The sequence below is a fragment of the Mus musculus genome, chromosome 15, assembly GCF_000001635.26.
Source record: "Mus musculus strain C57BL/6J chromosome 15, GRCm38.p6 C57BL/6J".
Classification (NCBI taxonomy): Eukaryota; Metazoa; Chordata; class Mammalia; order Rodentia; family Muridae; genus Mus; species Mus musculus.
In genome coordinates this window covers 89,812,536-89,828,554 of record NC_000081.6, presented here as the reverse complement: position 1 = coordinate 89,828,554, position 16,019 = coordinate 89,812,536, and the positions used below count along the sequence as shown (strand labels likewise).

At 38.5% G+C, this 16,019-nt stretch overlaps 1 protein-coding gene across 5 annotated transcripts in view; it reads left to right on the top strand.

The window, feature by feature from the left end:
- Syt10 (synaptotagmin X) overlaps window positions 1-16,019 on the top strand; it is a 68,267-nt gene that overhangs the window by 13,426 nt on the left and 38,822 nt on the right. For 4 of the 5 annotated variants that reach the window (XM_011245696.1, XM_006521175.2, XM_017316706.2 and 1 more), the window contains 2 exons: window positions 1,378-1,735; window positions 13,925-14,492. In XM_011245696.1, the coding sequence (XP_011243998.1) occupies window positions 1,378-1,735; window positions 13,925-14,492 (926 nt within the window). Of the gene's footprint in view, window positions 1-1,377; window positions 1,736-13,924; window positions 14,493-14,823; window positions 15,982-16,019 lie in introns of those variants that run through there. The other variant, XM_006521176.3, reaches the window with a different exon arrangement.

The following is a 16,019-nucleotide window of genomic DNA, read 5'->3' as shown; positions in this document are numbered from 1 at the left end:
AGACTCTTTGTTTTCTTTTACCACTGGTGAATACATAGGATATGAAGGTAAGAGATTTATTTTGTCTCATCTGTAAATTAAAGAATTAAAGTTCTAATCCATGCGTTTTGAAGGACCCATATTGTATGAGGCCTATTCTTGGTTCATAGGTAGCAGCTATGTTCTGTAGCCTCACGTGGACAAAGAGCAAGAGAGCTCCCTCAGAGTTATCTGAAAGGGCACTACAATCCCACTCATGAAAGCTCTCCCTGAGTGCTGCATTCGCCTTCTCAAAAGCTATGTCTCCTGTGTATTAACAACCACTGCATTGTGACTAGAGATCTGAGAGAGCAACTTGAGGAAAGAAATGATTTACTCTGTTTCAGTTCATTATGCTGGGACAAGAAGCAGACAATGAGAACATCAGATCTCACCTGACTTTCTCTTTCCTGTTTGCGTATCTGCATCTCTAGACAAAGAGACAGTGTCATTTACATTAGCAGTCAGTGATTCTCAACCTGTGGGCCATGACCCCTTTGAGGGTTGAGGGTTGACCCTTTCACAGGGGCCTCGTGTCAGATATACTGCATATGAGATATTCACATTATGATTCATAGCAAAATTACAGTTATGGGGTAACAACCAAATAATTTTATAAATGTGGGGCGGGGAGTCCTCACAACATGAGGAACTACATTAAAGGGGTTGAGGAACTACATTAGCAAGGTTGAGAACTACTGTACTAGGTAATTCATTCTCCCTGAATTATTCCTGACTGGAAATGCCTATAGACCTGCCTACCAGTGTGCCTTATCATCTCTTTGGTGGCCCCAAATTCAGGCAAAGTGATTGAAGTTCATGGTTATATCCTGTCATGGGGATTAGGATTTAAACATAAGAGTTTTAAGAGGGCATGGACATTCAGATGATATCCAAATTCATTTATTAACTTACAATTTAAAATCACATGCGCATGAACTTAAAATTGCACAGGTACAAAATTATTAGAAAACAAGGTTTGAAAGTCTAATCATTAATTATAGCATGGTGTTATTCTCACGTATGATACAGGAAGATAGTACTCGATGCTATTCGCTGTATAGACCAGGGAAGGAGATCATTGAATCAGAGGAGCAAATACTTTCTATCACATACAGCTTCAGAGTTCAACTTTCTGGCTTTGTAGCAGGAGGCAAGTTGGCAGCCTTTACTTGCAAAGCTCTTGAATCCCTTGTGGTCTGCTTGGATATGACATGTGTTCCCTGAATTCAGTTGATAATTCCTCATAGGATAAAACTTTCCAAGCGACCTCATTATGTTAATCATTTATGTCCCCTTTTCTGCTTTTGATTTATAATGTCTATTGATAGTTCTCTCCACTGTGATTTTTCCCCCCAGATATTTCAGTCAGCCTGTTAGCGGTTGTTGTAAGCTTCTGTGGCCTGGCCTTGCTGGTTGTCTCCCTTTTTGTCTTCTGGAAGTTGTGCTGGCCATGCTGGAAGAGCAAGCTTGTGGCCCCCAACCTCAGTGTCCTTCCACAAAGCATCTCAAGTGCTCCAACTGAAGTTTTTGAGACTGAAGAGAAAAAAGAAGTGGAAGAAAATGAAAAGCCAGCACCCAAAGCCATTGAGCCTGCAATAAAAATCAGCCACACATCCCCCGACATCCCAGCAGAAGTGCAGACAGCTTTAAAGGAGCACTTGATTAAACATGCTCGAGTGCAAAGGCAAACAACCGAGCCTACGTCTTCATCCCGGTAAGGAAGGATCAAAGGTGGGATCCTATGGGTGGGTGTGGTAAGGAAGGATCGAGGGTGGGATCCTATGGGTGGGTGTGGGAGTGAGGATGGAGAACAGGAGAAACGAGAAAAGTCAACAGCGGAAATGGAAGGAGGAAAAAGAAAGAAACAGGCAATAAGGAAACACATAAGCACATAAGGCAATCAAGAGACAAAGGGTAGGATACAGAAGGGGATGCAGATAGAAAGATCAAGGGCCAAAAAGCAGATGGGGTGGTGTATGAAAAGGATTTAGTTGTAATTGAGTCAAATCACACCAATTACTTAACTCTTGCCCCTGAAACGTCATCAGCTCACAGTTGCCACTTGTAAGTTTTCAATTTAATTTTGTTAACTAATAAATAGTATACAAACAGTCATTGGAGAAAATGTATCATGGAAGTTGCATGTGTGTGTGTGTGTGTGTGTGTGTGTGTGTGTGCTCCACACATGCCACAACTACCTAGCTGCTCACAATAAAAACAGAGGAGAGTTTTTAGTCTGCAGTTAGTTAGCACCTAAATTGTAAACCCAAACATGCTCTCTTTATCTGAGTCCCTGTAGATGAAACTTTAATACTAGACAATTCTACAGGAGCCTACACTGACATAGGAATAGCATGTAGCACACACTTTTTCTGAAATGTGTTTCAGAGAGTTGAGTAAGAAACTGTTACCACTGGCAAGTTTAACTTCAGGAGCAGGAACAACGAAAGCAAGGTGGGCTAGCCTGCAGTGCTGGTTACAATTTACAAGCAAGCAACAGCTACTAGCTAGTGATTTGGAGAACATTTTTAGCCAGTGGCATTTATGGTCATTTAAAACTGTCGACGTATGTGCAAGATGATCCCATATGCCTCCCCTGATTATTATGCTAATATCCCTGAAAAAATCACAAAGCAAGTTTTAAAAGGAACAGGATCCCCCCGTCCACCAGGGATGTGTCCTGAGACCCCAGTGGATTCCTGAAAGCACCAAGTTCCATAAATGCTCTATTTTCTTACACGTATATACCTATAGCAAAGTGATAGCTATTGATGGTGGAATAGAATGATGGTAATTATAACTATGAATCTGGCCCCTTTGTCTCCAAATATTGCATCTTATTATATATAATAGCTTTCTTGCTGTTGTGATATGCAACGGTATTCCCTCCACGAGAAGAAGAAGAAGAAGAAGAAGAAGAAGAAGAAGAAGAAGAAGAAGAAGAAGAAGAAGAAGAAGAAGAAGAAGAAGAAGAAGAAGAAGAAGAAGAAGAAGAAAGGGGAATGAATGATGCAGGCACTGGCACATTGTGTTGGGCTTCTTCAGCAAAGCAACTTGAATGAACACATGGTGATACACGGGGCAGAGCATCTGATAATCAAGATGATATATTAGTGACTGAGGAGTTACATGGAGTGCATAGATGTGAGGGGCAGTGAGAGAGCCACATCCCCTGGAGAAAGAACAAAGTGACCGGCAATTCACCTCACCAGTCAGAACAATATTCATTTTTAAATTTATGAATTGTTTACCTTTGGAATTTTCCATTCGTTATTTCCAGCCCTAGGTTTGCCACTGGTAACCAAGACAACAGCTTGACAATGGCCAGAGAACATAAGACAAGATAAGAGGAAATACTATCTTAACAATCATGAATAGGTGACAGCATGGTGTTCAGAAATATTCAACTTTAGCTGATAAGTAAATAAGTAAATTTACATAAGTAAATCTGAGTAGTGAAGATAATGTATGCATTTTATTTTAGAAAACATCATAAAAGTGAAATTTTATCTCCAAAATATAAAGTAATATTAAAATATTCAAATAAAATTTAAAAATATTAAAGAAAGAACACCTGACTATCCTTAGTAAAGGGCAAATGAGAGACTAATGTATTGAACATAGGGGCTGGGCCCTGGAGACAGAATGGCCTCTTTCAGTCAAGAGAAATAATTTTATTCTTGGATTTTTCAGTAATTATAGGCAAAAGAAAACCCATGGCAATTAAGTGAGAAAACTTCCTCTCTCATTCTTAGGAAACATAGAAGTGGGTTGCACACATCCAGTACTGCCTGACTGAAGGAGTACTGTGCAAGTCAGGGATTTGGTCAGAAGGGTGCTGTTTCCTATGCCTACTGACATGCCCTTGTTTATAGGAGAGGTTGGAAAGATGGAAGTCTTGGATAACTTAGTTCCCTCCCTGCTGTGCCTCCACTATCCTGCAGAAAAGATTAGTAATCATCTCTGTTCTTTATGAATTACCCAAAGCCCAAGGTGATTAATTATTTTTCCTGATACTAAGCAAGCTGCAAGGAATGAGCATTCGAATTTATCCAGTCTTGTGCGAGCCAGACTGGCCAGCAGTAACGACGCTGCAACAGGATCCTTCTGCACACATTTATTGGGAGAGCTTGATTGCAGAGGCGAAGAGACCCCAAGCCCAGAACTGGTGCTGCTTATATAGGCCTAGGAGAGGCGTGTCTCACACCTGGATTGGTTGTGCTTGGGTTATGCTTACCACCTCATTTGCATGCCTACATCTGATTGGTTAACTTGTCTCTCATCTGATTGGTTAATTTTGGTTAATTCTCAAAACCTCATCTTGACAAAAAAACTTTACTGCATATGTACACATTGGTTGTTTGCCCAAACTTATGTGTGGTGGCCAGCAGTAGCCAGCGCCACCTTGCAACAGCACATGTGGCTTCCCACAATCCAGATGGGTGGAACGTTTCAGTTTCTAAACGTAATGTGGGTTTTATACAAATAAAACTGAGTTACAAAGTCAGCTGAAAATAAGCAGTTTGGAGTTGAAAAATATCGTCCTGCTTATTCTGCTTAGTTAAAATCTAAAATTGGGCGTGGCTACTTTGCTGCGAATAATTATAGAGAGGACTCCAAATATGCTTGGCACTGGGATGGATGCCTTGTAGAAAATTCCAACACTTCTATTCTCAAGAATCCTCCTCTACGTTGATCACTTCTGAGAAGAGGCGATTGCAGAGTTTTCTATGCAGTCACCTTGAACATGAAATAGAGATTACGTTATGATTAATCAAATTGTCCAGCTCAAGTGACAATTTTGCCTGGCATCTGGCAAAATCAAAGCTACACACATATCCAGGCACATGTGTCCAAAATAAACCTAACTTTAATTTTCCTTTTTCTCATTAGTTCAGACAAGAGATGACATCATGCTCTTTCAAGTTTCAGTTATCCTCTCTAGCGAGATAGCATTCAGACAAGTCTAGAAACTAGCAATGTTGCTGGACACAGGAAGGTTTTTTGACATGTGACCATGTGATCCCTCCAGCTGTCAGTCAAACTACTCAGATTCACTTTTGTATCCATTACCAGGATTCTCACGTGCCCATCTGTGTGTGTGTGTGTGTGTGTGTGTGTGTGTGTGTGTGTGTGTGTGTATACTCTTCATTCACTCAAAACACTTAGATGTTTACTTCTAATCAATCAATGTGTTCTGTATCCTATCCACTTGAAGACTCTGTAAAGAAGTGTCCATCATCTGATGCAGACTTCAACCTAAGTAATAATAAATGACACCTGTGTGGTGGAGAAGGTGAACTTCAGAGCACAGAGAGATTATTTCCTGAGTCATGAAGAAGTGAGGAGAGGCAAATGGGAGACCATAAATTTTCCATGGAGACTTAAGAGCATTTCGCTGATGGAAACACTTGCGTGAAGTCATAGAACACAACGTACTGCTAACAAGAGAGCCATTTGGTGGCAATATAAGCAGAGCCAGTTAGAATTAAGGTACATGAGGCCTTAAAATCATGGCTGAGATGTGCAAAACTGTTCTTTCAAAAAAAATATGTTCAGTAGAAGCCACTTGTTTTCAGACATTAAATTCTCAAACTGTAAGGACACATGACCTTCTTTTATGCCCTCCTATCTTCCAAAACCGTGTAGGGAGACACAGTGATTGTCAGAGGATGCTTTTGATTGCTTGTTCATTGCTCCATTTCAGTTTATTCTGTGAGACATCAGGTGCTAAGGGGACATGGTACTCGTGTTAGAAGGAGGGTAGGGGTGATGTATTCACCGGATGAGTAGGAAAACCAATTTTCTGTTCATTCATTAACAGTGTGAAGATGAAATGAACAGTCGCTGGCAAAATAATTAGTTTTAGATGCAGAATTACAAAGGTTCATCACTGCTAAAGGATTCTAAAGGCTCATGAAATGACGAGAAAATATGAGAGAACTAATGGAACATGAATAAAAACAAGGAAATGTGTATAAGATAAATGATGGCTACATATTCTGATGGAATTAGCTATGAATGATTAAAAATCAATTCATGAAATGACCATGCACAGTTTCACAAAGAATAGTTCAATGTACCTTGTTATAGGGGAAATTAAAAATTATGTAAAACTGTAAGTCCTGAGTAATTTTATTTACTGTAAGGTTTTTTATTTATATAAATTAAATTCCTTCCAAAGGACAACAAACAGTGAAATTATTCATCCCAGGAGGCTGTAAGGAATAGGAAAGAAGATAAAACAATAATAAAGGGAGCATTCGAAAAAAAATCATGTAACTCGCTAGGATATCAGGAAGCAATGTTTGTCCAGAACCATAGACAATCATTGGCCTGAAAGTTCATAAGGCATGAGGTAATGAAGTCTGTGCAAATGTGCTCTTACAAAAGGGATGTGTTTGGTGTGTGCAGAGGCTGCTTTTCTCAAGCGGGGTGCCTCCTTTGATCTAGGGTGTACATAACACAACAACCAGAGAACAAATTTCTCAAGTGTGAAACTATTTTAGCTTTCTGGCACTAACAGTGTGTGTGTGTGTGTGTGTGTGTGTGTGTGTGTGTGTGTCTGTGTGTGTGTAGATATATAGTATAGATATAGTACATATAGCATGTGTATACTATATATAATATATGTGCTATATATACTATATACACACACTATATACTATGTATACTATATGTCATATATATATATATATATATATATATACACACACATATGTATGTATACTAATTTTAGGTTGACTGGATACTTTTTCTATATGACATAGATAAGTCCTGAAAGTCCCATGGTATTTGTCACAAGGACTCTATCATAAATCATTTATAGGAACAGACATTTGTACAGTCCCATAATGTTTTTAAGTAAAAGTATAAGAAGATGAATAATAATTTTTTGATATTATGAATGTCACAGTCTAATAAAATACTGAAGAATGACAGACAGGAGAGACAGCAGATAATTCCATAATTCCAGTAGACCAGGTGCTAAAATACATGGAGAGCAAAGGGTGCCAGATCAGATCAGATCAGATCAGATCAGGATTTCAACTGTTCTTCAAAACCTAGCTCAGCTCACCCAAGAGATGGGTATGTGATGGTCAATAGACTGTCAAAAGAGTGTTGCAATGTAAGGAAAAGCCTAAACTGCCACGCTGAGTACAGAAATTTAAGCCCAGAATAAGTTCAGTCAGAACACTTTTCAAGGTTCTAGAAATAATATAAACTTAGTCTAAGATTTGTTATATTGCTATATATTAGGTTATTGATAATTTTTAAAAAGTTCTTCTTACTGTTTAATGTGATTGTGTCATTTACTATTCCTCTTCTTCCATCCAAATCCTGTATCTTCCTCTACCTGCTCTGTGTGCGTGGATACTCCTAAACAGAAACACAGCCTGCTTTCTCTATGTAGTGTTATGTGTTCCTAAACAGAAACACAGCCTGCTTTCTCTATGTAGTGTTATGTGTTCCTAAACAGAAACACAGCCTGCTTAGTCTATGTAATGTTACATGTTTTCAGGGCTGACCATTTGGTATTGGATAAGCAGTTGGTGTTCGCTTCCCTGGGATAGACTGTGTCCCTCGCTCTAAGCCTTCCCTAATAGCCTGTAGCTCTCTATGTCTGATTGAGAACCACTAGTCCTGTGTAGGTAGCTAGGTTTCCAGTACTAGGCGTGGTTTTTCACTTGCTGAGTGGGTCTTGAGTCTTGGTGAATTGTTGATTACCTCAAGTATATCGTACTCATGAACCCTTAGAGTTGTCATGCGATGCTAGTCACTGTTGTGATTCACAAATGCCATTGGTTGCTTCCTTCCTTTGGAAGCTTGCATGGGAACTTACAGTGTCATGAAAGCCATTCCTCAGGGAGGACATTCAAGTCAGATCCAGCTCAAGGCTGCTGGGCGCTGTGTCTGAAGAGCATGGTATCTTCAGCAATAAGGACTCACCTTTCTCTGGAGTGGGGGTGGAGGGACAGCCAAAGGCAATAACAGTATTCTACAATGTTGGGGGAATCTTTTGGACTCCTCTGACTCAAAAAAGGAGGGGGGGATTCTCATGACAAGTGTTGAGGCTTTTGTTAGATAGTCTTTGGTTCTTGGAAGGAGCATTGTCAGCCAAGATAGGGAAATTTAATTTAATGTATAATGCACTAATTAACTTATACGTGATACTTATACCTCATTATAAGTATGTTTAGGTAGATGATAATTGTATTGTTCTTTATGACTTTTTTTTCAGACATTCTTACTCTTTTTTTTTCTCCTCCACCTTCTTTATCTCCTTCCTCTTCCTGAGTTAGAGCCCCACCCGTCTTCGCATTCCCCTTCTGATCACTTGTATTCTGTTTTCTATTGCTTCTGCACCCTGGGAATGTTCCCTTTTTTTCCATTCTCGGGTTTTGTAGTTACTCCAGGATATATCCTCACATCGGAAGACTTGGCAATGGGAGCCTCGGATGAGCTAGGATGTGCAGGTTTGTCTTTCTGGGAGTGGATTAACTCACTCAACAACACCATTTTTCTAGTTCACCATCCATTGACCAGAAAATGTCATGGTCTCATTTTTCGTGTAGCCGAATAGTATGCCATAATTTTTGTGTCCCACATTTTCATTATCCATTTGTCTGCAGAAAGACATTTAGATTGTTCCCGTTCCCTAGCTATTGGGACTAGAGAGAACATTAATTAGCATTGCTGAGCAAGCATCTGTGGTCTAGAATGCCAAGTCCTTTACACATAGTCCAATGGGTGGCAAGTTGGGTCATATGGTAGGTTTGTTTTTAGCTTTTTTGAGAATTTTCCACACTGGTTTCCAGAGTGGCAGTACCAGTTTACACACCAACCCCCAAATAGTGAACAGAGGTCATTTTCATCACTTCTGTTCCCCACCACAAAAATCCCTTCCAGTGTTTGTTGTCAGTTGTTTTGTTGATCTGGAGTAAATGAAATCTCAAAGTTATTTTGATTTTCATTTTTCTAATTGGTTTCCTCCTCCTCCTCCTCCTCCTCCTCCCCCTTCTTCTCCCTTCTTTTGAGAACTCTATATTCATGCCCCAGCTCATGATTCATCTGTTTTATGACTCTGTCTCTCTCTGTCTCTCTGTCTCTATGTGTGTGTCTGTCTGTCTCTCTCCCTCCCTCCCTCCCTCTCTCTCTCTCTCTCTCTCTCTCTCTGTGTGTGTGTGTGTGTGTGTGTGTGTGTGTGTGTGTGTGTGTGTGTGTGTTAGCCCTCTGAATATTCTGGAAGTGAATTCTGTCAGATGTGTTGTTCTCTCATTTGGTGTACTTCATCTTCACCTGGTTAGTTGTTGGGTTGGTTTTTTGTTTGTTTTTTTGTTTTTTTTTTTTGTTTTTTTGTTTTTTTTTGTTTTTTTTTTTTTTGTTGTTGTTGTTGTTTAAGCTGTACAAAAGCATTTTAGTTTTATAAAGTCCCACTTGTTAATTTTTGGCCTTATATCTTGGGCAAGGTGTGAGTCCGAGTCATAATGTCCTTTCCTGCACCTATATCATGTAGGCACTGCCTATGGTTTCTTCTAGCAGTTTCCATGTTACAGGCTTGACGTTTAGGGCGTTGATGCATTTGTAACTAGTTTTTCGCAAGTTGAGAGATATGGGTCTAATTTCATTCCTCAGCATGTGAACATCCAGTTCCCATAGAACCACTTTCTGGAGATATATTCTTTTCTTTGCCTTATGGTTTTTGGGGTTTTGTCAAATACTAAGTGCCTGAGGTTATCTGTACTTACGTTTGGGTCTTCAATTTCATTCTATTGATCTATAGGTCTGTTTTGTGCCAGTAACATATTGTTTTATTACTATGGCTCTGTAATATATAGCTTGTGTCTTTTGATAAAAGAATTGAGACCATTAGTATTTAAAGTTATTATTGAAGTGTGTGTATTAATTGTAACCATATTGTTGGGTTTTGGTGGTTGTGTTTCTGTTTTCAGCAGTACTGTGCTTTTAATAATTATGACTTTGCATTTCTTTCCACAATGTCTACAATGCTCTTTCCTCTTTTCAGCCTGAAATATTGCTTCACATGTTATCTTTATGTTTAGCTTGTAAATAATTTTTAGATTGTTTATATCATGGAAAGTTTTTCTTTCTCCTTCAATAATGAGAGATGATTTTGCCAGATACATGGATCAAGCATGGCCATCATGGTCTTTCAGGTCTTGGAATGCGCTGTTCCAGACTCTTCCTTTTTTCCAAGTTTCCACTGGGAAACCCTCCATTCTTCTGATGAGTTTTCCTTTACATGTGACTTGCATTTTCTCTCTTGCAGCTTTCAATACACATTTCTTTTGTTCTGTATACTTAGTATTTTAACTGTGATAGACCACAAGGATCTTTTTTTTTTCTTCTGGTTTTGTCTATTCAGTGTTTTGTGTGCTTCTTCTATCTGTATGTGTATGTTTTTCCTTAGTTTGGGGATGTTTTCTTCTATGATATTGTTGAGGGTATGCTCTATGTAGTTGGCTTGAGTTTCTTCTCCCTTGTCTATGCCTATAATCTAAGGCTTTGGTCTTTTTATGGAGTTCTACCTTTCCATATGTTTCTTCTTAACGATTTGATTTTTTTTCCCTATTCCTCACTTATTCAGCATAGATCTTCTGCTTTATCTTTGAGTCCTGATAGTCTATCTTCTGCCTGATTCATTCTTCCTGTAAGGCTTTCCTTTGATGTTTGCCCTTCTATTCATACCTATGAACTTGAATTATGATTTGGCCTGGTTTGATTATGGTTATCTCCTGGATCTTCATTCTTGGAAATATATACACATATATACATATATATACACATATATATAATTTTTTTATTTTACAGGAGCCCATAATTGAGAGATTTCAGACATTTTAATAAGACTGAACTTTTTTAATGTTTTAATTTTTAAATACTGTAGGACTTCTAATTCTATGTGTGCTTTATATTGTGAAATTAGCATTAATATGAGATCATAGGGTTGAACAAGAGAGGAATGTTTACCATAGAATGCAGATGTATCTGTGTGCCAGGTCGACAAGGAGTCAAATGTCATGTTTGCTTTTTGGTAAACTTGAAACAAATTAGAGTTATCTTGGAAGAGGAACTTCAATCCCTCAAATGCCTCCATCCAGACTACCTGCAGCAAGCCTAAGGAATTTTCTTGATTAGTGATCAGAGTGGTAGGGTCCAGCTTTCTGGGGGATGCATTTCCTGAGAAGATGATCCTGGGTTGTATTAAAAAGTAAACTAAGCAATCCATTAGAAGCAAGCCAGTAAACAGCATCCCACCATGGTTTCTGTTCCATTCCTCCCTCCAAGTTCCTGCATCAAATTCCTGCCCTGGATTACCTCAGGAACAGAGTGTTCCTGAGAAGCTAAGTTGAAACAAACCCCTTTCTTCCCATATTTTATCACAATAGCGGACAACAGCCAATCCCTTTGTGCTGTAACATACCGCCACCTGTTGCTAAGTCTTGTTATCCTTCATAACAAATGCTCCTTTCCAATTCTACATCACTAATTCTGTCTACATGATGATAAGTGTTCAGACTGTCTCAATGGAACATAGAAAAATGGGAGATATTGATCAGACATGTGCTCAAAGTTGGAGCTGTGGAATAGTTTCCAGTTAATAATGAGACAAGCGTCGAACTGTTTGCATATTGGTGATTAAGATACAAAACATCCCTTCAGGAGAGTAGTCCATTGAATTTAGAGAATAGACTTTGAGGAGAAACATGTATATAGTGGCATTTAGAATGAGACTTCCAAAGTGTTAAGGAACCAGGAGACTAATACAGAGTTTCCAGGGAATGATTTGACTATCAACACAGAGTTAATAACAGAAGATTACCATGAAGAAGTGCTTAGCTGACAAGTCACTGAGGTGGCATTTATTTCTGAACTGTGGTAATGTTCTTGCAGACAAGAACAATGGAATATTCCAGGCCAAGACACAATAGAATAAGACATGGGGAGAAAGTATCAGCGACCACATGAGAAGTCTGGGACAGGTTTCTTTCAAGCAGTAAAGTGTAGAGGACATCTGTACACTTGGTGAGTTATGCAGTTAGCCTCTTTGTAAGACAACCGGGGTCCAGTTGTAGTCCTCTAAGGCCTTGCACTTCTCCCAGAGCACTTGCACGGGTCTCCAGAAGTCTGAATGGTAAAAGATGCAGTGGTTCGAATTTTCAGTGTTTGAACACTCGCTCATCAGTCGTTCCGAGAGAAACGGGGGAAGGGGGAGAAGCTGTGTGTTGTCATGGTGACAGTTCAACATTGTAGCCATGAATGCTTTTGTTAACCAACTCGCTGACTGACTTGGAATGTGCACCGTTTACCCTGTAATTAGGGCACTGCTCCTTGAATAAAAAAGTAACACTACAGTTTTTAACTCCTTTAGAAGGGGTTCGGTAGAAGTGAGTCCTATTAGACACTTCACAACCATACACTTCACGTTCCGAGGCACAAAGAAGATGTGTCTAAGTTTGGAGAGAAAGAAATAGGATTAAAATATTATATTTGAAAGTCTTTGAAAATATAAAATAAGCTTAGGACGTTCAATAATTAACTTCTTTCGGGTTCTGTTCATATGGATCAAAATTGTTGGCCAAGTGAAGTGATTTTAATAAAAATATCCATTCTTGCTGAATGAACTCTCTCAAGAAGCTAAGGCTTGCCCCATTATGTAGTGATTAGCTCTCGGCTTGCAAATTAGATTATATTGGGCCACTTTAATGCCTCAGAACAGCAATGGCGCCTATGGGAAATATTTCCTCCTATTTTATAAATTATTACTGACCTTATTCTGAATATAGTTTAGGCTGCTGGGTCTTTTACTTTGGAATAGGTTTAGGGTCAATATTCATTACATTGTATGTCTAATAAATTATAATAGGATGGGTCTAAGAAGACAGATTGCTTCAAGATTTACAGTCTTGAAGTTTTAGGGAAGAATTGTGTGTGTGTGTGTGTGTGTGTGTGTGTGTGTGTGTGTGTGTGTGTGTTATTTTCAGTTACAGAATCTGAAATGGTGAGTTTTAAATTAACTGTAGTTTTAACTAGTAGCTATTTTTATCAGACCTAAGATGTCTAGTATATTTCTTTCTATAAAACTAATTTTTGAATTATGGTCAAAATTTGATTTAGTCATTATTATTATATAATATAGCACAAATTATTACAATATTTTGTTGCTGTTTTCAATATATATGCATATGTATATGATAGACATTACAAAATAATCCTTTAACAAAATACTTAGATATTTTTATGGAATAGTTATAATTTGGCTTACAAATTCAACCTTCTTATTCCACTTCTGATTTAGATAGCTATATAAAAAAAGTGGGGAGGAACCCTCCAAAAATACACCTTAAGATATTGCAACTAAGTAAGCTTTGAAGTTTAGTATATATAAGTAGGTTACGTACAATGTTTAAGTAAAATGTTATATAAAGCATATATGAATATTTCAAGTAATTTCATGGTTACTTAATACAACACATTGTTTAGTGCCGTTAGAGATTTTAGGAGGGGGAGTGGCTCTGGCATCAACAGGGATGATCAAATGATGGATTTGCTTGAGTTTGGGAGGAGGATGGTAGGTCACGTTGAGAATCTTGTTTCTTACCACGGTGTTTAAGGATCTGATTATGAGGGGAAAACAGCAAAACCTCCTACACACTGAACATCTGTGTGTTTCGATTATCAGTTTTTAGACTTTTTCCTTGACAGCTGTCATTCTGGTTTTCCATGCTGACACAGACATAGGCATAGGAATCCTGCCCAAGGACAATGACACTTTTCTCCTGATCCTAGTGGGTGGGGAGCATGTATATACCAGTCCCAAAGCTACCTCAGAAATGACTAACCTAAACGATCTTGTGTATGTGTGTATGTGTGTGTACAGCCACAACTCCTTCAGGAGACACCTACCAAGGCAAATGAATGTCTCCAGCGTCGACTTTAGCGTGGGCACTGAACCCATCTTACAAAGAGGAGAAACGAGAACGAGCATCGGGAGGATAAAACCAGAACTCTACAAGCAGAAATCGGTTGACTCCGAGGGCAACAGAAAAGACGACGTCAAGACCTGTGGGAAACTTAACTTTGCGCTCCAGTATGATTATGAAAATGAACTCCTAGTTGTTAAAATTATCAAAGCTTTAGATCTCCCAGCTAAAGATTTCACAGGAACTTCTGATCCTTATGTGAAGATCTATCTTCTTCCGGATAGGAAGAAGAAATTTCAGACCCGCGTGCACCGGAAGACTTTAAACCCTCTGTTTGATGAGCTATTTCAGTTTCCGGTGGTTTACGATCAGCTAAGCAACCGCAAACTACACTTTAGTATATATGATTTTGACAGATTTTCCAGACACGACATGATTGGGGAAGTGATTCTTGATAATTTATTTGAAGTCTCTGATCTCTCCAGGGAAGCCACAGTATGGAAAGATATCCACTGTGCTACCACAGTAAGTAACATACCTTCCAACTTCTCTTTGACCGCTGGTGATATTTAAGACCAATCATTGCCCACATGATTAGAATAAATTCTATAGAGCCGTAGAACTTAAACTCTAAGTTTCTGCAAAGGTGGCATTTGATTACATAGCAATAGAACTTGGGATCTTAATTTGGCATCGGTAACATTATCAGGTGCACACCCAGCAAAGTAGCTTTTACATGCTACTCCAGATGGGGAGACTTTTCTTGTCCATAATACTTACTTGTAACCAATTCCCAGCGTCAGTTTCTCCATAAGCGATGCTGAATTCCTTTGTTTAAAGTGATTTTATTTCACAGGTCAAACCTGAACTATATGCTGATGCATCGTGGTTTGATCTGAAACAGCCCATGACTTTAGAAGCTTCTATGGAATGTGCATGGTTACAGTATATGGGTGCTAAAGGATCAAAAAATAATTCTCCATATTAGAATTATTTTTTTCATGATATGTACTTTTTTCAATTACAAAATCATACAGTATTGAAACTTTGGAAAGCAGCACAAACAGAATAGAAATAAAGAAATCAACAATGCTGCCAATTATGTAAATGTTTTGGTTTCCTGTTTCTGCTCTGAATGCATTAAAATAATTATGATTACACTGAATTTTTATTTTGACACTGATTTTGCTCCATGATTTGTCTCAATGCATGACCTTTATTGTTTTGAATTTTTTAATTATCAGTGTGTTTGTGAATGTGTCTGCATGTGTGTGTGTTTCTGTGTGTGTACCCACACATGCATGCAAAGTATGTACATGTACCATGATAGGTACTTACAAAGGTCAGAGAACAATTCCGTGGAGTTGGTTCTTTCCTACCCTGACATGGGGCCCTTGAATCTAATTCATGTTCCCAGGCTTGTACTGCAAGTGTTTTTACATGCTGAACAGTATCATTGGCCAAAATGTACAGTATCTAAATATGTAATCCATTTAATTAACTATTTTCTTCTTACACACTTAGATGAAGCATAAATTTTGTTTTTTAAAAAGGGAATTATTTTAATTCACTTATATAAGGCTGTCTGTCCTGCCATACAATTACAGAAGAGGAATTAACGTCTCGCTCTCGGATTTGATTACTAACTTGTTTTGATTCATTAATTTTAAAGTGGGAGCATTTTACTTTTTACCTTCGGGTTGTGTTGATACACTTATCAGTTTGTCTTAACATTTTACTGAAATTGATGTTGAATAGAGACAACAGTTTATTTTTAAAAGAAAAAAGAACATTTTATAAATTCAAAATAACTCCTTCTCTGAGGCCGGTGTTTGAAGTAATTGTTATTGTTACAGATTGTGTGAGAACTGCAGAGTTGCAACATTATTGCCTTTTCAGTCGCTGGGGTTCACTGTTACAGCATATTCTTTAAGAAACAAAGGGGAAAGCTGGGAAGATGGCTCAGTGGTTAAGAGCACTGACTGCTCTTTCAGAGGTCCTGAGTTCAATTCCCTGCAACCACATGGTGGCTCACAACCATCTGTAATGGGA